The sequence below is a fragment of the Adelges cooleyi genome, unplaced genomic scaffold (genome assembly GCF_023614345.1).
Source record: "Adelges cooleyi isolate 19-005CV unplaced genomic scaffold, UGA_ACOO_1.1 ACOO_flye_CR_arks_rails_tigmint_CR_PRNA_30, whole genome shotgun sequence".
In the NCBI taxonomy this organism is placed as follows: Eukaryota; Metazoa; Arthropoda; class Insecta; order Hemiptera; family Adelgidae; genus Adelges; species Adelges cooleyi.
The window spans coordinates 18,391,874-18,416,140 of NW_026095971.1; the positions used below are offsets into that span (position 1 = coordinate 18,391,874).

Below are 24,267 nucleotides of genomic sequence, written 5' to 3' on the forward strand. Positions count from 1 at the left end.
CCAATACTAAAAATACATTTTTAAGCAATTTGATCGTTCTTTGTATTTTTACAGATTTCAGACTCGCACGAGCGTTTGTTTGAAAACTGAAAGTGATTCTATCACTTTTAGTTGTATTCATTCATATAGACCTGTGGTCCACCTCGCCCTAATATGCTTCTAATATGCCACATTAGCTCACCATTAACTTCTTAAGTATAAAGCGAACTGTATAACCAGTAACTATAATACATTTGTATGGTCTTTCTGCCGATACAAGGATTATTATTTAAGAATATTTTCATATTGTGCCGCAAAGCATTATACTATCGTCTGATGTAAGACACTCATTTTCTTGGAAAATATGAGTATTTTGAAAATAATTTTTTTCTTATACATGTTATTTTACTTTATTTTTCAATACTTAGAAAATGTTTATCTTCGCCCCTTATACCCCTTAAACAAGTGTGGACATGTTTTTTTTCAAATGGAAACATATGTTTGTAATTCCACAAATATAGGGATGAAAGTAAACATTTTCTCAGTATTGAAAAATATGGTAAAATGTGTCATACTTTGTGTCAAACGTTCATACTTTTCGAGAAAACGAATGTCTTAGATCCGATGGATCATCTTGTAGACGCACTTACGATAGTATATGTACAAAAAATGTGCGTGGCAAGTTGTATTTATATTTTAGCATACGCCGCGACGGTGATGTAGCTTCCGAAAAAAGAAAATTCCAGGAAGAAAACGCATTTTGACAAACAAGCGGAAAATAAAGTCTCTTCTTCAAACTGCTGGCGTTTAAATGCAAATCTGCAAGTCGTTATGTGACAAGGTGTGCGTTAAGAAAATATATACATAATGATAATCAACCGGTGAAATTTTGTCTGGTGTGTCTACGGCCCATTGTGAATCAGTACACGGAATTTCGGGGTTTATCCCGGGAGTTACCGTCCGGGGGGGAAGGGGAAGGTGAGTGAAAGGCGCCAAAAAAGGATGGGGGGGAATGGTTGACAATATTTGAATGTTGCTATCAGGCGTCTACATTAGGGAGGGGTGTATGTGGAGGGGGGGGATAAAAAATATAAGAACAAGAAAGTGAGGTGAAAGAAAAAAAAAACGTGCTCGGATCTTGATAAAAAGTTGGCACCGGTTTTTTTCACGGACGTCACGTTTGCACAACACATTGCTTATATAACTTGAGGTATTATTTTGTTTCCCCTCCGAAGGGGCGGGTGTGTAAGAAAGAAAATAAAACACCAGGATTATTTTTTCCTTTTTTTTTTTATTTTGTCCCTTTTCGGTGTACGTTTTGGCAGACGGCGAGAATATCATATTAAACCGTTTTCACACAACCGGCCGGCTCTCATACCTACCACTGTGTTTTTGAAATTGATCGTTCGCATCTTTTGCTACTATAGATAAACATATTAATATTATAACGATTCGTCTAAAAAGAAATGCATTAAAGCCATATACATAAAAAAAAAAAATTCTAGAGAGTATAAGAAACTAGATTAAAGTGTAAGAAAATAATTGCATTTATATTCTGGACGTATGTTCATTGTTCAATATTTTTACGCAGGTATACAATAGAATTATACCGTATAAAAATGTTTAAAAAAACAATTTGATAAACTATTATCAGTTTTAATATTTGTAACAAAAAATAAATGTTATTATTATTTTTTTTTTTTGCAACACGGATGTCAGGATTGGATATTGTTACTGATAATTATTTACCAATAATACTTAAAATTGATAATACCGAAGAAAGATAAAAATCAAAAAGTCAGCTAACAATTCAAAAATAATGCTTTATAATCTAGTTAGATGTGTACATTACTATGTGCAACAATTAAAAGTAAGTAAAAAAAAAATGCCAACGGCACATAGTTTTCCTAAGCGGTCACAAGAGTAACCTATTCAGGTCCAACTATACCAAATGTGGTTTGACTTTAGTGATCGGACGAGAAATAATGTATTTTTAGACATTTAAATTTCTGTAATTAAATTTAAATACTAAAAAAATACACGGGCGGACAAATACTAGTTTTTTTTTTTTAGTTTCAATATTATGATAACATAACAACCAGTCCCAGGCACATAGTTGAGTTCGATATTCGGTTTTGGAGGTACAATTTATAAAACAATGTAATAAAGTAGGTATTTTGAGTAATTTAATTTTAGTGTCCACAATACAGTACAATGTAATATTATGAATAATTTCTTCGGTTATAGCGTTAAACAGATACCAATTATACCAATTAATATCAATATATACCAATTGATAGTCCGTTAAACATTTGTTATTATTTATAGTTGTAATAACTCGACATGCGGTTGGTTAAAATATATTAGTTTTGGTAAATAAAACGTTAATAACAAAATATGTGGTTATAAATTGGTTTAGGCTGAAGTCTGTAAACAAGTGGTAGAAAGTATAGAAGCAAAGAGCAAAAGGCAAAACTGAATCAATGTAGCTATTGACGGGTAGCTAAAGGATGTGTAGGTAGTCTAAATGAGCACAATAGGCTTAACATTTTTTTTACTTGATCTCTACGGGAATAAGAGCGGTTTAACGGGTAGTCGAATGCATTAGGATTTAGGATACAATAATATTGTACAATTATCAGTAGCAGCTGACAACGAACGTTCATGCCAAGACATCCACGACAAAGCCGGCCTTGACATTGTTGCAACCGACCAGCGACCACCAGCTGTTTTTACACGTTAGACGCATTATTATATTATAATATACACAGTATACTTGTACATGTATGTATACAACGCAGCAGTGCAATGGTGTTATGAGGTATACAGCTGTTTGGTACGCGTACAATGATGTTACACAACGCAGTAGCTGCCAAGTCCTGAATATCGTTTAAGCCTCTTAGTTTTGATTTTTTTTTTTTAATTGTTAGTTGTTTAATACTTTTGTCAATTACCGACGACCACGTACTTATCAAAATGAATGCACCGTTGCGCTGTGAGTATTTCATTGTTAAAATAAATAGCATATTTTCAGAGATAATATGCTTGAGTGGTTTTGAAGATAAGTATCGAATATTTGCTGAATTATTATGTTTTTGTTACCTCCTAACAACAGATAATATTAAATTGTTTAATTAATAAACGGTTTTATAATTTATTTAGTTTTCCAAGTGTGATAGATTTCATATGCTTGCTATATTTATTTTACCTTATGAAATAGCTTACAGCAATATTATAGTAAATTATATACATACATGTGTAGTTCTTGTGTGATTTGGTGTTCAAAATGTAATGAATCGTTTCACAGAATACTATAATTTTTTAGGGTTACTTATAATTTAATCAAAAATTATTAAATATAGGTACAGCTGTTACTTAATTTATCATATTTACTAATTCAATTTTAAATTCGGTGACAACAGATAAAGTTTAGAAGATTTATTTGAAAACATTTTTTATCGATATTCTAGAAGTTTTACATTATATGAAAAACGAGTTTTTGAATTAATGTGGAAATGTTGGTTATTATTTTTTTAAATAATAAAATAAATGAAGTACCATTTTGTAGAGTACATTGTAGATATACAATTATCAATTACATAAATAAATAAACGTCACCACTGTCATGTAAAAAGTGATCAAGTGTAAGTTAAAAGTAACTGAGAGAAAATTAATGTTTAATGTCTCTTTGATTTAATTTTTTTGTCATTAATAGTATTAAAACGTGGTTAACAACATTCTAATTATTTAATTTAGACACTTGATTCATACATTAGTTATAAAAATAAAATAATATGTTAACACGGCTTGATAGAAAAAATATTAGTAATCTTTATATCCCGTAAAAACTATTGTAGAATATAAACGTCGAAATGAATACTTCATTGAATCTAATTGTGCAAGTAAAAACCAAAAGATACTTATGAAAATAATTTACTACGTGGAATAAATAAAAATTATTTTCCAAGACAAGTGCCTGCTTGGAAATTAAATGACTAAAAAACAAGCATTTTTTAATTATTATAAAATAGCACAAAAAACCGTTTTTTTTATTAACATTTTTGTGGGTAAATTTGTGAAAAATCTGTTTTTTTTAAGGTATGATCATTTTTTTGGTACCTATGTGACCCTTATATTGCCGATATTTTTACTAGTTAGGACTCTCATATAAAATATTTAACTTACAAAAGTAAGTTTTGCTGTTACCCGTAAAAACCTAACGTAGCCAGCCATAAAGTCACAGACAATGTGGCTTTTAAAACTATGAAATATTCAAGTATAAAGTTATTTATCAATATAAAATATCAAATAATAAATTATTTAAGATTTATAAAAAATCCGGACAAAATGTCGACTACTTAGGATGGTCCGATTTCAGTTCTCTAAAGATATACGAGTTCTTTGAAAAATTGACTAGGTTAGGAAAGAAACAGATTTTTGATTTTTTGCTTTTTTTATGTAAAAAAATTAGGTTTTAAAATTGAAAAAATCTCCCTACATAACACAGTAAATTAGCCGAAGAATTCGAATCTTTTTACAAAATTGAAATTGGACCATCATATACAGTCGAAATTTTGTCTGACTTTTAGGTGTAAAATAAACCAAAATGGCTTTTACTCGTAGAAACAATTATTTATATTAAAAATAATACCTGGAAGCTTATACAAATTAACCGGTAAAAACGGTTGACACGATTAAAATTCATTAAAACCTCTTTTTTCTTAAGAAGGCGTCACACCGCCCATTTTTAAGGAGTAAAGTATAGGCAATATTTTACAAAATCTTAATTTAAAGGTTAAACTGTAATGTGTGATTATTAGTTCAATAACTAGGACTCTATTTTGGTAGTTAATTTATTTTTTGGACTACCACAGCATACTTGAAAGCGATTTAAAAATGTTTTTTCATCTCTACATGTTTAAGCAGACTGAAAATAACTCGCTTAATTTTGGTTTTAGAGTAAAAGCACCCATTATAAAATTAAAGGAAAACAATGTTCCGGAAGGCAAGATGTTGCGTTGTTTTCATTATTCTAAGTATAACGCTCAATACGTAGTTTAGAAATAACGACTATTTTAACATTTTTAAATGACTGTAACTTTTCAAAAAAGGATTTTTTTAAAAAAAAACGCACCGTCTTGCCCTCTTGAATATTGTTGTCTTTTAGTTTTATTATGGGTGCTTTTACTCTAAAACCAAAATTAAGCGAGTTATTTTCAGTCTGCTTAAACATGTTTTTACCACTGAAAATCACCGGCGCGACGCCCTCTTAAGTATTGCCTTTAAAAACTCATTCATATATAGCATACATCTATTGCTGTTGTTGTTTATGTATTTATTTACTTGATCCTTTTGTCGTTCAGAGGTATTTTTCGAGTCCAGGATTCAGAATCGTCTGCGGAAATTATTATTTTTTTTTTTTGAAAATCATTATTAACGCAATAACGTTTCTGTGGTAAAAATCATATTATACTAAACATTGTTACTGTTTTTTTGTTGTTGTTGTTGCTGTTTAGACGCATTAATCACAGGAGACGTTCTGGAGACAACTATTGGCGTGACGGGATTGACCATTGCTGCCACTGCAACGGGTTGGGGCATACCGTCGATGGCGGCCACGGGAGCGGCCATTAGCGTTTACAAAGTGCTTAAACTCATATTGAGGATACGCAGGAGATGGGCGTAAAACCGCTGGAAAATTCGAATAATGTAGTTTTGTAATTTGTGCGTGTAAAAAGAAAGAAAACAAAATTGACCATAAGCGGATACCGACCAAAACGAGGAACTCGGTTTTTAGATATATAACATTATTATCTACTATCTGTTTGTACATGTATAATATTATAACATGTACGTTTCGTTGTAAATATAGTTGAATATGTATAATAATAATAATATTATGATTTTCTTGTGTGTGCTTATATTATACTACGGCCGGTAATGTTTTTCCCGCCTTTTGTTGCTTATCAACAACAAATCAGCTGATAATATAATCAGGCCCAGGATACTGATAAAAATTAACACGGGCAAGATGCTTATCACACGAAAACGCGGCGGCTATCTACTTAAGGCTACACCACTGTAATGTTATAAATATATACATTATTATTATTTGTTGTGTTTAGATATTGTAACACATTAATATAATACTAAATAGTCCGTCACAAAATGGCCGTCACTTTGTTGTTTACATTAAAAGTGATCGATCTGTTTTCATCTATTTGGTGTTGCAACGTCGAGATTACAAAAATTCAACGTAGCCTAAACCTAACCTAACTGGCAAGCTACCCAAAAGAACATCATGTTGCATTCACAACAAACTAAAAGGATATTTAAAATAAAACAATAAAATCGTGTCACTAAAGGCCATTTCAATTTTTCCATACACAACAATATTCTATAATGGTGTTGTACGACGTAAAAAAATATGATGTTATGTAATACTTATATTAAAATCGTCAAGAGGTTTTTTTTTGTTGTTAATCTAGAAGAAGAAAAAAATTGATGAGTATGCAATTTTTTTTTAATAAGAGTCAAGTGAGATTTGAAGTGTTGAAAATTCGCAAATAAAAAAAAAATTACCTTAAAAACAGGCTGCCGGATTAGTCTACGAATTTTCGATATTCTCTTGTAATAAAATAAAATAAAATTTATTTAGAACGTGTCCTCGTGTATGATTCGTATTTAAGATCAATAATTAATTATCGTTCGGTGTTTACAACAGAAGCCGCCGCTGTTTGAATTTGGAAGATAAGAACCGTTTGTCTATCATTATTTTAATACGATATTACATTGTGTCTGTATCCTCACCTATGTGACAATACAAACATATATAAGAGTTTTAGGGGTCATTGGATTTTGGAAAACCGAAGACACTTGACTTTACCTAATAAGGGGAATGTAATATCTTTGCAAAGCTATAGCAAATGAACAGATTGATTAAAATTTAAACGCTATAATTGTATACAAATTGTTGTCTACTATATATATTTTATATTTCTATGGTATGTATCTACAAGTATAAGGAAAATATATTTCTATTTTCCGAGGAAATGAGTGTCTTACACCTGATTGATCAACCTGTAGTTTACACCCTGTGTATAAAAAGAATTGCATAAGTGAGAGGGGCTATCCAAGAAAGAATAGTAACAAGTAGTTTTCTGATGAATCTGATACTATTTTGATGCAATTTCGGAATACTAATGAAATTAAGTTATGCTAATAATTATTAAAAAATTGATACATTTTATATCAGTTAGTAATATAGTAATAGGTATTGTATTTACAACGATGTGTTTTTATTTTTTATTTTTGTGTCTGGACCCACGATATTTCGTAAACAGCTAAACCGATTTCTTCGTGTAGCAACTCTTTAGATCAGAAATCATACCGGAAGGTACTTTTTTAAGATCAAAACTTAAAAAAAAGTCACCCCTTCCCTATCACAATCGAGAAAAACACCTAAAGAATTTACAAATTTTTCAACTTAAAATTACGATGCTCTATAACTTTTTTAAAAATAGTCGAAAATGTTCCAAATTTATATGAATTGTTCTTCAAACATAAAACTATCGATAAACATTAACAAACCAAAAATATATCATAAACCCTTTCCCTTAGAAGGGATAGAATTTTTTTTTTTACTTCACTTTTTCAAGCAAAGTTTTAAATCAATTTTCTCAATAATCTGTAGTCAAAATTTTTTTTTTATTAAGGAAAAAACCCCAAAATAGGGTAAATTTACACTTTGGCCGTAGTCAGTTCTAGGTTGCTATGTGTGTGTGAATCAACAGCCAACAGGTAATGAAATTTTTTCATTATATTGTTAATTATGATAAATGAGTAACTATAACAGTACATTTTTATAGACAGACGATCAACCCTTATCGTATCCACCCTGCACAAGATTAAATATTAAATTTTAAGTACATTTTTGCTGGTCCCACGATATCTTCTAAGCCGCTATAACTGGTTTGAACATACTATCCACAGATTCGCATCGAAGCGTTTATTTAAAAGTGATTCATCACTTTCAGTTATAATAAAATCTGTAGACTTGTGACCTCTCCGTCCCCACTATGCCCCGACCTCACTGTACTGGATTTTTTATTTTAAACTCGTGCTATTTACTTCTTTTTAGTATATATGCTATATTTTATTGCACTTATAATATTTATATTTAACCCGTATTTATGGAGTCTAGTACGTATAAACATTAAACGTATAATATCGTGTCGAAGGAATACAGCATAGGGTTAAAACTCCAAAGTAAACACCGTTAAGTTTACTTAATACTTATTTTTACACAATAGTTTACGCAAAACGTGTGGAACGGTACGCATAAAAGTCTGAAGTCATTAAGTCACTATGATCAAAACTCATTCAACACCCAAAATGGGAGACGATAATGTTTTTGACTTGGTAACCAGCGACATTCATATTTTTTAACTGTTTCGAAAAACTTTAACAAAGGTAAAAAAAAAACAAAATCATTTTATGTGTTATCGGGTGCTGCATAAGGAGAGGTAATCTGAATATTATAGCGAGCAATTTATTATGATAGAACACAACTACAATCGCTTCGGTGAAGTAGTGAGTACCGACTGTTGATGAGGCGTGAGGCGATTAAGGGGATTGAGAGCAGGTGTCTTATGTAGATCAAATTTAAGAAAGACGTGGTTTCTAATAAATTTTGACATAGCTGGTATAAATTATAAAAAAAATAATGTTATCTTTCCAGAAAAAAATTACGATGACTTCTCCGACAATAACTAAATATTATAAATCATACATACTCATTTATTTTGATATTAGTACAAAACTACACACACGAGTCAAATTTGAAAAAAACAGAAAATTATCTTATTTTTACAGATAATTATTTCAACTATTTTGATTACTGTGGTCGTTTACGATTTTACTATGGAATTTCACCTTTTTTTGTTTTGTTTTTCTAAGCGATTTTATGTAGAACTCAGTTTCAAACATACAGATTTTATGTAAAATTATTTTATCAAAAAAATATTAGAAAAATTCTCAACACAAAAAAAAACCAACTTTTTAGATAATAAGCTCAATTTGAATGATTTTCTGTTACTCAAAAAATAAATCAATACCTTTCAGCAAGCCGAGATTATTTTACATAAGAAACTTTAATAATTTTTTTTATGGCCTAAGATACTATAGAAAAACGATAAAATAGAAGAGCAAAGAAAAAAACTGAAAATACTTTATACAACCTTGGCCAAAATAATCGGGAAAAAAAATTCCAACAAATTTGAGGACATTCTTTTTATTGTATATAGGATATATTTATCTCTAGACATATAATTATTATATTAACATTATTAAGTTGTTCTAAATTCCAGTTGTTTTGTGTTTATCACATAAAAAATAAAAGAACGAAAGAAGTTTAACTTAGAGTACCTACTCGTAACACTCACACTAGATTTTTTTTAGTGATTACCTAATTACGACACTTCGGATATTCGAGTATGCTTATTGCTTAATCGTTATTACTGAAGGGGTGCTGGATTTTGTTGGTACTTGAGATGCATTTGCAGAATTATGTAACAATTGTTTACTTCGGATTTTTTTAGTATTAAAAAAAAGAACCACTTATGAGGCCTCTACACTTGCTTATTTTTGGTCGAAAACAAGTCATTCTATTTCAAACGTACTGTTCCTAAGAGTACTCCGATTTAAGTTTTGAAAAAATATTTGAATTTTTCATAACATTTTCAACGCATCGATCGTGGCATAATTTTAAAATAATTTTTTGTCAATTCATTATTTCAGTTTTAAAAATGTTAAAAATTGCATCTTTTTACAATGAAAGAATTAATTCACTAAAAATAATTTTAAAATTATGCCATGATCGATGTCTTGAAAATGTAATGAAGAATTAATTTTCTTAGGTAAGTTCTGTTTGAAGTAGAAACATAAGTTTTTGTACAAAAACAGATCCTATATGTCTATATAAAAGTTGAGAAAGAAAATTAAATATCATAACAGGTCCTTCATTCCTATGGTAATGTTATGTTCGTTTAATAATCTTAACCTTGTTAAGTTTTAGTGAAAAGCCTATACAATGCGCATTAATAAAAACCAGTGTGTTTACTAAAAAAATGCAAATCCGACACACATCAAGTCGTTCATAAAACACGGATTTTAGAAAAAATCTCTAAAATTGTTTTTAAACATGTGGGACATACTGAAAAATCTAGTAATCAAAATAAGTAGTTCAAAATTGCTGTACTTTGTTATAAATAAAATCAAATTGTATGAACCATTCTGTTACTATTAGTTTTTAATGGGCATGGTGGTTAAGCTATTACAAAGTAACAAAACTAATATGGTCTTTAAATGAAAATGGAAAATTAAAGTTGAACAGTTTGTATTTTAGATTCGGTGCAAAGATGAAAAATTGTTTGGTTTTTAAAACATTGTAATTTTTTTCTTGCTACACAAATTTACTTTAATCAGCACCTGCTTTGTTCGGAAATTAAATGCAAATGGTACTTCTGTCCAAAACGCTTTTCCACTAAAATTGAGAAATCCCAAAAAATCACCGAATTCTTATTTACAACTCTGTGTACAGCTAAACTTCTTAGTGTGCTGGATGCTTATAATCTATCAATACATTTGTATGATCCGTTTAACAGTAATTCAATCTATTTTACATTTAATAACCGCCTAATAATTTTGTTAATTTCACCGTAGTAAAGTTCATTATACTGTTAATATATTGTTCCAGTTTTTTATTGGTTTTGTTTAATCGTTTGCACCACGCCCAAGACGCAGGATTATTTTCATTACTTAAAATCTTTTTTGTTGACACTTTGATTATTATATTTTTTGAATAAAATATATTGCTTAAGTAGTTTCAAACAATTGACACTCAAATTTTCTTATCAGATAATATTTTCTATTGTTTCGCTGCACGATAAGTTTTATTTACTTTCGTTAAACATTGAAAGTGTCCATATATTTTTTCAATTATTTAAGTATTTTAAGTATTGACAAACGAAATGTATTATCTCGTAAATACATTTTTTTCAAGTGTTGTTATAAACGTAATCTTCGAATTCGAAAAAAATATTAAAACCATATATATGTACCATATTTTATTTGATATAAAGTAGTATAAAAGAAAGAGCAATGAATAATATTTTTGTCATTTAACTACCGATTTTTTCTGTAATACCTACGGCACGAACGTTTTGTATTCAAACTTCATTTATAATTTTTCCATAATTTTTTTGGAAACACGATTAAGTTTTGGAGGAAAACAATGGCGACAAGTATGATACTGAAAATTCAATTATATTTGAAAGTCAGGTTTTATGAAAAATTTATTTTTTGTTTGTATAGTTGAATTTCCAGATGTTTTATTTGGCACTTCGACTAGTGCGTATCAAATCGAAGGTGCATATAATGAGGATGGTAAATGATCAAATTATCAATATAATATTTTTAATAATAGGTTAAGACATACAATTTTTAAAATCATATACGATTAGATTTATGCACAATACATAGTGGATTAATTTTTAATCCATTTCGTATGTAATTTACGTTTTACAATTTGAAAAAAACAATTTGAAAAATACTACACATACACACGGTTTTGACTTTTGTTAATAATTTTAATAACTTGTTAAAATGTTTAATTAATTTATGTAAGCTAACTATTTTCTGCTTTTAATAATTACTCAAATAAAAATGGTGGAATTCCTTTTTCAGAATAGTTAATGACAACAATATGATTTTTTTTGTTTTATTTCTCATCCGAATTGTTATGTTTATATAAAATCTATACAGTCAATATATTATAATTTATAATTTATCAGAGAAACAAATAGTGGAGACAAATTAACGAAAAACTTTGTGAATAGATCTTTTCAAATACTTAAATAATTGAATTATTATTACTAAAATAAAATTCCAAATAGTGTTAGCTTTAAATTTGAAATGTTGCAAACCATTTGTTGTACCTAGACCTCAGTGAATAAAACATAATTGGACATGTTTCTTAATATTATAATAAATATATATTACTCAGACTCAGTCTGTTGTTAGCGCTGAAGATGACAACATCGTTGTCGTAACACGTGTACGCAAGAAGTGTATAATTTTTTTGGTTTAGGGTTCAAGTAGATTTTATATCTTTACTATATATTAATAATTTGGTATAAAAAGTACTTATAATTTAGGCATTAATAAGAATTACAATCAAGTTTTTAAATAAATACAATTAAATGGATTTATAACTACGTTTTATATTCATTATAACATATTAATCTTATAAGGCAAAAAAAAAATGATCTAATTTTTGTTTTTAGATTTAACGCATTAAAAATCCACCGCAAATATCTTAACTAAATTCAATAAACTAATTTTACGTTTATTACTTCTATTCGTTTCCTTTTTTTTTACACCTTTATTGGAACTGATGATATTATAATTAAACAGGCATGTAATTAAATTTGTTGAATCTAGTTTTATTTTTGTTTTCGTATTTGTTAAATTGTACGTTTCAGGAAAAACCTTTAGCATTTTGGACACTGCATACCATGGAAAACAAACTTCAAATGGCGCAGCCGGACGGTCAAACGGCTATTTAAAAACAGCTGCCGCATACGTACCGAAAACTAAGGTCAATCAAGCAAATAGTTGTCCAGTCCCTAAAAATAATGACAATGGTGATATTGCATGTGACTCTTACCATAAAATCGAAGAAGACGTTTCAAATTTGAAAGACCTAGGCGTGAGTGTAGAAAACAATATTTTTTTCAGAAAATGTGTATCAATCATAGTTATTATTAGCATCCAATAAAATTACCGATTGGGTTTCAGGTCCAAGTGTATCGGTTTTCGATAAGTTGGACAAGGATTTTTCCAGGAGGGTCAGATAAAGCTAATCCGCTAGGAATAAACTACTATAAAAAGTTGATAGAACAGTTGAAGGCTGAGAAGATCACACCAATGGTAAAAATATTTTTAATTTCTTTTGGCGGTGTCTAATATAGTTGGCTAAGTCAACTTTTTTATTGTTATGTATATAGCACAACTACTAATCCAGATTCTAATGTATATTTTTTTCCAGTTTATGTAATTGTCAGTGTCTCGAAAATGTTCTATTGAAAGAGTTAAATTTATTAAAATTAATCAATTTATAAATGAACGGATATGTATTTACATATTACAACGATTAGGAGGAAACAAAATGTATATTGTTTCTCGCTGATAAAATAAAAAATATTAATTAGAAAATGTCTCTAAGGCTCTCATAAATTGTTTCAATAGAGTGTTGTGTGCTTATTGGACAAACCTTTTACCGCTTGAACGGGCCATCGCTTTTTACCAAAATCTTAAAGCAAAACCATTTTCAGGTAACGTTGTATCATTGGGATCTTCCCCAGGAATTACAAGATATAGGCGGTTGGGCGAACGAAGAAATAATAGAAAATTTTCTTGTATACTGTCGTTTAGTCTTTGGTACATTTGGAGATGATGTGAGTATAATGTTGTTTTTATCGAGATTGAATTTGATAATTGAAATAACCTTTTGCCTCAGGTTAAGTATTGGATTACTTTGAACGAACCTAGAATGGTAGCCAACGGTTATGGTGGTTGTAGTCTTCCTCCTAAATTAGGTGATCAGTGTAGTGGCATTGAAGACTATAAGGCAATGCGTAATTTACTTCTCGCTCACGCAAAAGCGTACAGATTGTACGAGAAAGAATTTAAAGAGAAACAGCAAGGTAATACATTTTAATATACTTTACATGAACTGTCTAAAATAAAGTTTTACAGTCAAGTCAACTTTTGGCTTGATTAAAAAAAAATGCTGTAAATTAAAATTGTATTCACATTTTCTTGTATAATAAATTACGTTTTCTAGCGGTTAACTACCTTGTATTAAATTTTGGTCAAAAATGTACTTGGATCATTTTTAGATTAAGCCGGTGTCATTAATTCATTGCCTAGGCCAATGTTACAGTAGGGTTGGGGGTGGTTAAATATTATTATGGAGACATTTGTCTTACTTTATTTATGGATTTACTAGGATCAACATTTTAAATGGGAAATCTGATCAATTCACAAAAACGATATTTTATCTTAATTATAACCATAACATTATTTGTATTTTCGTTGTTTATTGTTTATAGGTGAAGTAACTTTATGTATAGATGCAGCATGGGTGTTCCCATTTGAAAAAAATTCAGATGATAAATATGCTGCTGAATTATGTTTACAATCGACTGTAAATATTACCACCTTACTTAAAACTGTACCGTAGCAGACATTTTAAGAAGAAAAATAAATTCATATGTAATATTACATCTTAGGTCGGTGTGTTTATTCAGCCATTGATAACTGGACAATTTCCACAAATCGTTCTTGACTCTATTGAAAAGACAAACCGAGAAACAAATAGAAAAACGAAGAGGCTCATTCAATTCAATGAAGATGAAAAAAAACTACTTACTGGTAATTTCCGTTGTTTTATAATAATTATAACAGCTAATCTTTAAATGTTGTTGGGTTAATTTAATTTAATTGCACTGTTACAGTACATAATACTTTTCTTTTTTGTAAAACTAGTAACTAGTTAATATTTAAAAAATTCTACAAAATGTGCATGGCACACATAAAGATTTCTCAAAATATGTTCTATTCAAGGCTATATCTTATAATAATGTAGTACCTCTTTTTGGAACACACTAAATGATAATGTTGTATAGATAATAAATAATAATATATTAATGAATACACTTTCTAGTAAGTACATAAAACCAAAAATTATATTATTTGATTAGTATCTAATATATTATAGGTTCTTATGATTACATTGGATTTAATTATTATTTTTCGTGGAGGGTGTCTGCGTTATCCGAAAATGATATAACCCCTGAAACACCGTTGAAAACAATTGACCAAGGATACATAACAAAAAAAACACTTCCAACAGATGTAATATAATATTTATACTTAATTATTTATCAGAGTCAACTGATTCTACTATTTTTATCAGATTGTGGAAGGATTTACTAAGTTGGTAGATTGGATGAATGAACAATTTAAGGTATCGTCCAAATCTGGAAGTCATAAGTTTTTCATTTGTGAAAATGGAACTCCAACCAACAACTATGAAGATAAAGTGAACTACCACCAGGTAAAAATGTATTTATAGACTATAGGAGTAAAATTAATAAAGTAGCATAACTTAAGAACACGGTAATGAAGACTATACGAAGTTTACAAAAACTTTCTTACGTTATTCCAATGGTATTTTGTAATATTTTTCAAAACCGACTATCGAAGATGCCATCAAATTATTTAAAAACATTTTTCAGGGAATATTTGAAGAGATGTACAAAGCAATAAAAAATAATATCAACATATTTGGCTATTGCGTTTGGTCATTTATGGATTCGTTCGAATGGGGTTCGGGATACGAGTAAGTTTGAAATATGTGTAAAATAATTATCCCTAAAACCATGTAACTTTTCTATTTTCGCCATACTCTGACATCATAATGACGACCTGAGATTTGTGTTTAAAACATTAATTGTCAATTAGTGACAATTAAAGATTCTGACTAGTTAACGTGCAAACCTTTGTACTTTTAGAAAATAATATGATTACTTGTATCAGTGTTAATATTATGATAGCGTTGCTACCAAAGCACGAACGTACTACTATTGAAAAGGCTATTACTTTTTGTGGTGAAGGGTATTTATAAATATTTTCTTATTTTATCTGTCAACTACATACGAAGCGCATAGCGTCATTAGAGCTTTACCCGCAAATCTATTATTTTAAAGAAAAACGAATTCTACTTTTTTAAATGTCAAATCCAAGATAGATAATTGAGTTCTGTTTTTTTTTTTATAATTTTCAGACCGAAGTATGGAATATATGAGGTAGATTTCAATGATGAAAAAAGAACTCGTACAAAAAAACCATTTTTTGGTTATTTCAAAAAGCTGTTCCAGACTAAGAAGTTAACAATCAAAGGAAAAATTTGATTGGGTCAATTTTTTTTAAATTTTATTATTTTATACTGGGTTAGATTAAATAATATAGTAGTGAATATAGATATTATATATTTTAAATACAAGGTAATTTACTTATTGGTAAAAACTGTAATTGGTGAAACTTCAAACATATTTTATATTTTAATAATTATCTTTTTTTTTTTAAATTGAAAAATGTAATTTTTTTCATACTTTTTATTGTTATAACAATAAATAATTATAAAACTTATTATATAACTTACGTATATTATATTAATACTAATAAACATTATGATTATAAAAATTAACTGTTATTTTATTTTAAAAATAATTTCTATAGACCACGTACGGCGTATGATGTTTATATATTATATAGTAGTAACTTGGAAGTTAGTATTTTAGAAATGCAACCGATTGAATAATCTTGACAATTTTTTTCCTCTACAAAATGCGGATAAAAGCTTATTCTAAAATTGTTTTAAAATTACAATGCCACAGCAAATCATACATAGAAAACTTAATATAGAGAAAATTTAAAAAGCTATAAAAGGACAAATTAGTTATACAATTATGGTTTTTGTGGCTGTTGTTACAAATCGTTTGCATTTGCTATTTTTATTATTTATACGTATAGTTTATTAGACATTTTATTGAGTCGGTACATCTGAGGAAACAAAACTAAATAGAGTTCTTAGTAACTTCAACACTTGACGGTGTAAATGTAATTTACAAACACTCATAATATAAATCAATAGTAGATTATAATAATATTTATGTAGAATTCATATTTCATGTCTAAGAGCAGATACGATTATTAAATACATCTTGACGTTAACGTTATGGTATTATACGATTTGAAACTTCCTATTTCTGTAAAATTACCAAAAATGTTTTTACGACATTTGTTTTGATTAAATAAACCGACGTCTGAAATAATAATAAATGTTCAAACAACATTTAAAAACATTTCTAAAACCGCCGTCGTCCAGATCAGTTTCTGTTTAATTTCTTAAAAACGTACAAAATAAATGTAATTACTCTTCGCAGTTCACGTTGGGTTTAGTATTATTATATTATGTTAGTGGCACTACTTAAATACACCCCGTACAGCAATGGAGATAACACAGATTAGGTGCTATCAACGTGAACCCCGTTGAACTTGGCTGAATTCTCACAGTTGTCACATTATATTGTTGTTGTCGTTGTTTACCTAATATTTTATAAACGCGTATCAGTTGTAAGTTAGTCGGTAAGTTAGTGTATATGTTAGCGTGACTTGGTTCGTGATTTACAGTCGTACGGTAAAAATGTTGGCGTCTGCGACTTTCCCAACTTACGGGCTGTACTCACCTACATACGTTCGCGTGTGTGTGTGCTTATAAACTTTCTAAAGAACACAAGACTGTCTTTCGAGGTTGTCTGCTCGCAAACAAAACAATGTCGGCTTGTTAAACGACGGGTTGCCGTTGTGGTATAATTAAACTTGCCTGTGATTTTCGGTGCCATCAATCATGCGAGGCAACCGATTAATCAACCATTTTCGACCGACCGACCACCGCCGAGTCGGTGGTATCAGTCTTAGACGAACCTAAGTAAGACCAAGCTCGGATGTGCGTCTAATACTGTCTAAGTGCGCCGGCATGACAGAATAAAAGACCGGAGCAGCGAAGCGCGAAGCAAGTACAAATGTATGTGCGAGTTTGGCGAGAATAAATAAAGATTTCGACAAGGTTTTAAGTCGGTGTAGAAGACGTGTAAGTATGTGTATATATATATATATGTACAGGCAAAATACGTATAAGCATATAGGATCGGAGGTGACGGACGCATTGTACCGTTGCATCGGTTCGCACGGAAACGTTTTTCTTACATGTTATTTTCTTCTCCTGCAAACATACACTGGCCGGATGGCAATAATTCAAGATAAACTAGTTGACGTTTTATTGAGCGCCTCCTCCGCCGACGGGCCCACGCAAACCTTCCAAATATGTTGTCGGGACGAGGGCACGAAAAACCAAAATAAAGTATTTTTCCTCCCCCTCGTTCGTGGGCGGCGCATAAATTATCCATCGGAAAAACGTCATTTGATTTTTTTATTTCCGGCCCCGAACCGGACTGGTTTAAAGGCGTACAGTATTTGTATGTTTACAACGATGAGTTAAAAGTGAAAACACCGAAGCCAATGTTCATCAAAATTGCATTTATAACAGAAATACTACAACTGTTGAAATGTTGAACCGGGTCGGCTAAAATTTACATTATACTCTTAAACTAAAAGTATATTTATGTCAGTCAGGTTAGGAGTATTTTTTAATTTAAAAACTTACTAGAAAGAGTCTGGAGGAATGTACACAAAGGAAAGGCTAGTGTATAATAACTGAAAAATGGGCACTGCCGAACAGGTCAAAGATATGGGACCAAGAAAAAATATGATACAGAAAAAAGGGTAAAAGCAGCCCTTTTTTATTTTGTTTTTAGAAAAAGTGACTCGTGGCGAGTAGCTTTCTCGTTTAACGGAAAAACAATAAACTATTGAAGGAATAAATTGGTAAATGAAAAAGAAAATGTCTTAAACTAAAGGAAAACCTAAACTCTAGCCAACTGTTGGCCGTTATACTCCTTAGACAAAATAAACGTTGACATGTTAGAATAAATATTTTCAAAAACGGTTGAAGAAGATATTGGGTTTGAGATAACTACGTAGTTTCATTAGACCACCGAGTATAATATTAAGTGTCGAGCACGTGATTTTAATTGTTGATCCTCTAATACGCTGTACTTGAAAAATAAAACAAACAAATTATAGTCAGGTAGAACACTTAAAATAAAAGTGCTACGTGTACTCTATTTTGATGTTTATTTTAAATAGTACGGCAAGAACTATGATAATTGAAAATGCACTATCGGGACACAATTTTTATTACTGTGTCTGTATCTATTAACGTCACAAAACGCAATATAGTTGTACATTAATCAAGCGACTTTAAACACCATAAAAGTGATATCGGGGTCGGATCATATAATAAAAATATAGGGTGGGCTAAAAAAAAAATTTACTTCCAATACATAAAATCATGTATAACACATTTATTCATGCAATAAAATTAATTTTCGAAAAAATGTCAGTTAACGCTTTTATCCACCGACCACCTTCAATTATTATGAATGCTTAACTAAATTAATTTGAAATAATGGTGGCAGATCAACGTTTCCAAGGACCGCGTAAAGGTTTTGCGATAATATTTTATATTTATATAATATCATAACTAGCTGTATATTATTATAATATATTGTTTATAATATTATGACATTAGAACAGCTGGTGGGGCGACTAGACCGGACGTTGGCGTAAAATGGTCAGAGGGGCATTCAGCCGGTGCAGTTGAAGACCAACAACAACCATAATATAATTTTCCACCGTTGTCACATCGAAATGGCCGCCGGTGTACCGAACGATTTGCACACCCGTTTTATAAACTCTATTTTTCTTTTATTATTGTTCTTATTTTATTCATACCGTCTTTCGGTATCGATAAATATTAATATTTACCCGTAACGTATAACAAAAATAGGTCATCTATACTGTGCGCCCTAAAGAATATTCACACATGATACACACTCTAGGGTATTTTTTATGTTGCAATAAGTGAAAGACATACGAAGGCCAAATGAAAAACAAACCGCCATTTTATTACACAATCGCAATGGCCGATGAGGAAAAAATAATATATAAAATAACTATGACAAATTACCTATATAATACGTGTAACTTGTTTTATATATTATTGACTTCTTTGGCGGTACAGTGCTTGGATTTCGGTTTTGATTCCAGAAATGTCCAAGAGAAAAAACTAGACGCAGAGCAAGAAGTCATGCTGGAGAAGTCTTGGTTTGGTAGAAGTATTAAATTTCAAAGTGATTAAATCACTACCAAACGCTCCAATGTGGTTCTGCTATGTTCAGATAACATTATCTACTAGCTTCAGAGCGTTTTGTTCTTCAATTTATTTATCATACATTTGAAATGGCATTGTTGCGAAGATTACTAGCCACTTAGATTTGATATAATTAGGTTTTATAACACCACTAGGAATTATTGAGAAAATACTTTCATGCGTCACTTTTCCAGGAAAGATGAGGACTTTTACGGGTTTGAGATATCAGGCTATCGTTTAAAAGGATTTTTTTTTTGTTTAATTTTAAAAGCAAAAGAATGATATTTTGCAACGGAGATACTCCTAACTACGATTTTTTATGAGTTAATGTGCTACAGTTGGCGTTACTATACTTCATTTAAAATAAGAACGCACCATGCGGCCGACGAAAACTAGTCCGATTTCGTGCATACTTCCCTCTCAACAGGTAAAGAGGGTGAGTGAAGCTCACAGAGAAAACATTTTAGGCCTTAAATTGAAATGTTAATTAATTTTTCAATAAACCAGAAAAAAATACAGGCGGAGGGATTTTGTTGTTGGAAGAAGATTACATTATATTGTCGAGCCAAACAAATACTGTACCGAAAATGTATTTTGTCGGTCAAAGTCATTTTTTCGTTTTTTTGCATTTGGTTTTTTTTAATCGACTGTATTACAGTTTTTCTTTTTTGTTTATGAACTTTGAGTAAAAATTATGTCTGAAACCGAGGAGTCTTATTCAAAAAGCGTTTCAGGACTTGTGTCTCGACCCGCATTTGTTTACAAGTTCTTATTACTCATTCGAACAACAATAGTAACTCGTTTACTAAAATTTAGGTATAATAAAATGAAATAGGTAAAAGTGAAAAAAAGTATCTACTTAACTATTTAATTACAAGTATCGAGTTTATTAGTACAATTAAAAAAAAAACAGTGACATACCTACGTCGTTTTGGAAATGACCGATTCAATCATTAATTTGATGTTATGTGCGATTAAATTATGAATTTATGGTATAATTTTTGCATAACTAAAATATAGTAATGAAGTACGGCAATAAATATAATCTTTTTTTTTTTTTTATCAAGATAATATTATCATTATGTAGTTTTTGATTTAGATACATTGAATTTGTATCCATCATTGTAGATGTATTGCTTTATAAGAAATTCATGGTTCTAGCTCCTTGTATTCCATCGAATCCTTCAATTTTTATCTCATCGATTTGTTATAATATCGGTAGGCTATCATTATAGAAGCTCACTTTTTCCCTCCTAACATCAGTGTAGCCATATATATATTGTGATACAAACATACAATGTACCGTAATTTATATTTTATAAGTCTAAATAAAATTTCAATTTTCAGTGTAGGCATCGTTTCAGAATAATGCAATTTTGATTCCTTAATTTGGAAAACACTGTAATTGGGGGGGGGGGGATACTGTGGCAATACAAATTAACATTGTCTTTCCGGTATTATCATTTATAGTATTTGTATCTACACAACAAAAAAACAAATACTCATCCGCCACAGATGGTAGTTTCTGAGCAGATTAGAACCAGATTGGTACTACTCACATGTTTGGCAATCAAGTGTTTTTTTTTTTATATCAGATAGAATATCTAGATATTTTATATCGTTGAGATATATTTGCTATAGAGAATTCATTGAAAAAAATTTTAAATATGTAAAAAATTGTATCTGATATACAAAAAACACTGCATTGCCAAAGACTGGAAAATAGCGTCAATCACTGGTGCCATTAACTTCTCTAGACGTTTTAAATAATAGTCTAACCCATAATCAAGCATCACCGGACAATTGCTTATTGACCGTCTAACTTCTAGACATTTCTTTTAAATTAAAATTGTTTTACTCTAATCGTTGAGCAAACAACACCGGACACACCATTGTTTAGTAGGTAGATCGTCTCTGTTCTGACATATAGCTTAACTATCAGTTATCTCCACAACCCTTTAGGAGTCTGTAACCTACTCGGTCGTCTGCCAGCTACTTGTATAGTATTATGTAATAAGGTATTTAATATATTCTTTTGTTTACATATTTTTTATTTTAGTTTGAAAATTTTAATTTACATACATTTAATTTTAATTTATCATTGTAGATGTATTGTTTTGTCCAAAAATTATGGTTCCTGGTCCTCGTATTACATCAAAATATTCAATAATCGTATTATTGATCTTGAGTGAATCTTCACCAAATTCTATCCGGTTTACTTGACTTGTTGTATATTCTATGACTTTTATGTCATTAATCCAGACTGCTTCACCTCTAAATATTACGGTATTACCACCTTGGGAATACACTACATTTTCTGAAACGTTTTCAATAAATAAGATGTGCTAAAAGGTATAATAGTAATAATTCTACTCCGAGGCTGAATTCGATTTACCTCTTTTACTACTGTTGTACTGTATACCTCCATGACCACTGTTAATAACCTGCACACCTCCATTACCCTGATTGTTCATCTGAAAACCTTTATTATTATTGTTATTGAACTGCATACGTGTCCTTCTAGTGTTAGTAAACTGTGTGGTGTTTGAGGTGTTAGACCTGGTGGGTTCACCATCACTGGATTCTATGAATAGAATTATATACAAATTTAATGTAAACAATGTGATACAATATATCATTATTGCCATAATAGTATCTGTAGGATTTCCTCATAGATTTCCTAAATTCAATTAATTAATTTTAAAAAAATCCTTATAAATACTGTGTTAAAATAGCATGGTTTAATTCTTGTAATGTTCAAATAGTTTATGTTTCCAGAATAACTTAAACTTCAAATATTCCAATATTGATTCTGATAGTGAAAAAATTACCAAATGTGTTTGTCTGCACACCCTGATGATTATATTGCCAACCTCTATTATTTTCGTTAAATTGCACGTTGCTTGGAGTGTTATAGCTGGACGATCCTGTGCCATTGAAGTCGATTTTTAGATTTAGAATTATATAAAATATAATTAATTTAAACAATATAATATTACCAAAGTTGTTATACTGCACATCTTCAGTATCTTGGTTATTATACTGCACACCTTTATTATTATCGTTAAATTGCACGTTGTTTGAAGTGTTATACCTGGATGAGCCTCTGCCACTGAAGTCTATTTTTAGAATTATATAAACATATAATTAGTTTAAACAATATGATACAATATGTTATTGTTGTCATAATAGTATCTGTAGGATGTGCTCACAGATTTACTAAATTTAATTTATTTCTTAAAGAAATATTTTTTTTAGAGTGAATTTCTAATGAAATTCATGCAGCACTGTAAATATTGTGTTAAAGTAGTATGAATCAATACCTATCATGTTCAAAAAATGTATCATTCAGAATAACTAAAACTTTAAATACACAAACACAGAGTGTTTCATGATGAACCCATTTATGTATGTAAAAAAACAAACCCACTATATTTCCTAAGCCGCTGATCGGATTTCTACATCAGACACACAGTATAATGCATAAATATTACGCTTGAAATGTATGCAGTTTAAATCACTTTGCATATATATTATATTAATTTTTAATATTTTATCAATACTGGAATCAACTATAAAATTGGATCTATCTCAGTAATTTTACTGCTTTTATGAAAATATTATTTTTACTTTTTACTAAAGAAGAACTAAATCATATTTACCACTAATAGTGTAATTTTGTTCCTCGAGATTATTCCAGTTTACATGGTTTGAGTTTATGTTATTTGAATTGGTAAGTCTAATATTGTTTCCTTGTCTTACAGGATAGCTAGTTTTTTTCTGATATGTTTTATCTAGATTAAAATAAGCAACTGCAGTCAATAAATTGTTACACAAATATTTGTTCTTAAATTTGTCTTTTAAAAAATCATTATAGTCCAGTTATAATTTAAATATTTATTTTAGTCATTTTTCTTCTGACCTCACATAGTCAAGTTTTTATTGAAATAAACATTTTTTATGAGTCTTGCTTATATTTTTTGTAATTTTTTTTTATAATAAGAAATATTTGGTTATAAATAATCATATAAAAACATATTAAGATGATTTTAACTGGTACAATATTTTACTTGTTTAGACCTTAAAGTATTGTAATTATTTTTTATAACCTGTTTTTGAGTTTTGTCTTGACCCGGTATCCTCAACTTCTATTCCATTGATCTTCATTCCCTCACCACTCATATCAAAGTGAAGACGTTGGTTTCCTACATCATCTATTGGAGCTTTCACTCCGGTTCTTGAAAAATCTTTATCTCCAGCCGTAGCCTTGGCGTTTCCTTTACGTTTATTGTTGAGTCCATTGTTAAATGAGGTGATATTTTCATAAG

General features: G+C 29.8%; 1 protein-coding gene and 1 long non-coding RNA gene across 2 annotated transcripts; both read left to right on the forward strand.

Moving 5' to 3' along the window:
- Positions 1-2,755: 2,755 nt before the first annotated feature.
- On the forward strand, positions 2,756-5,886 carry LOC126838437 (uncharacterized). The gene is made up of 2 exons (XR_007685697.1): positions 2,756-2,974; positions 5,496-5,886. It is a non-coding gene; the product is annotated as an uncharacterized LOC126838437 (long non-coding RNA).
- A 5,291-nt stretch (positions 5,887-11,177) lies between these two features.
- On the forward strand, positions 11,178-16,103 carry LOC126838484 (lactase/phlorizin hydrolase-like). The gene is made up of 12 exons (XM_050572968.1): positions 11,178-11,282; positions 11,353-11,424; positions 12,522-12,748; positions 12,838-12,969; positions 13,374-13,496; positions 13,559-13,745; positions 14,154-14,248; positions 14,334-14,475; positions 14,822-14,958; positions 15,020-15,160; positions 15,342-15,445; positions 15,890-16,103. Exons 1-12 carry the CDS (start codon positions 11,273-11,275, stop codon positions 16,014-16,016), a joined length of 1,497 nt encoding a protein of 498 aa, XP_050428925.1. The 5' UTR covers positions 11,178-11,272; the 3' UTR covers positions 16,017-16,103.
- Positions 16,104-24,267: the final 8,164 nt, after the last annotated feature.

Bases quoted from the DNA above. Each gene is read 5' to 3' on its own strand.
- LOC126838484 (XM_050572968.1), top strand. The intron at 11,425-12,521 runs GTAAATGATCAA...TGTACGTTTCAG, and splicing joins AGGTGCATATAATGAGGATG to GAAAAACCTTTAGCATTTTG. The intron at 15,161-15,341 runs GTAAAAATGTAT...AACATTTTTCAG, and splicing joins ATAAAGTGAACTACCACCAG to GGAATATTTGAAGAGATGTA.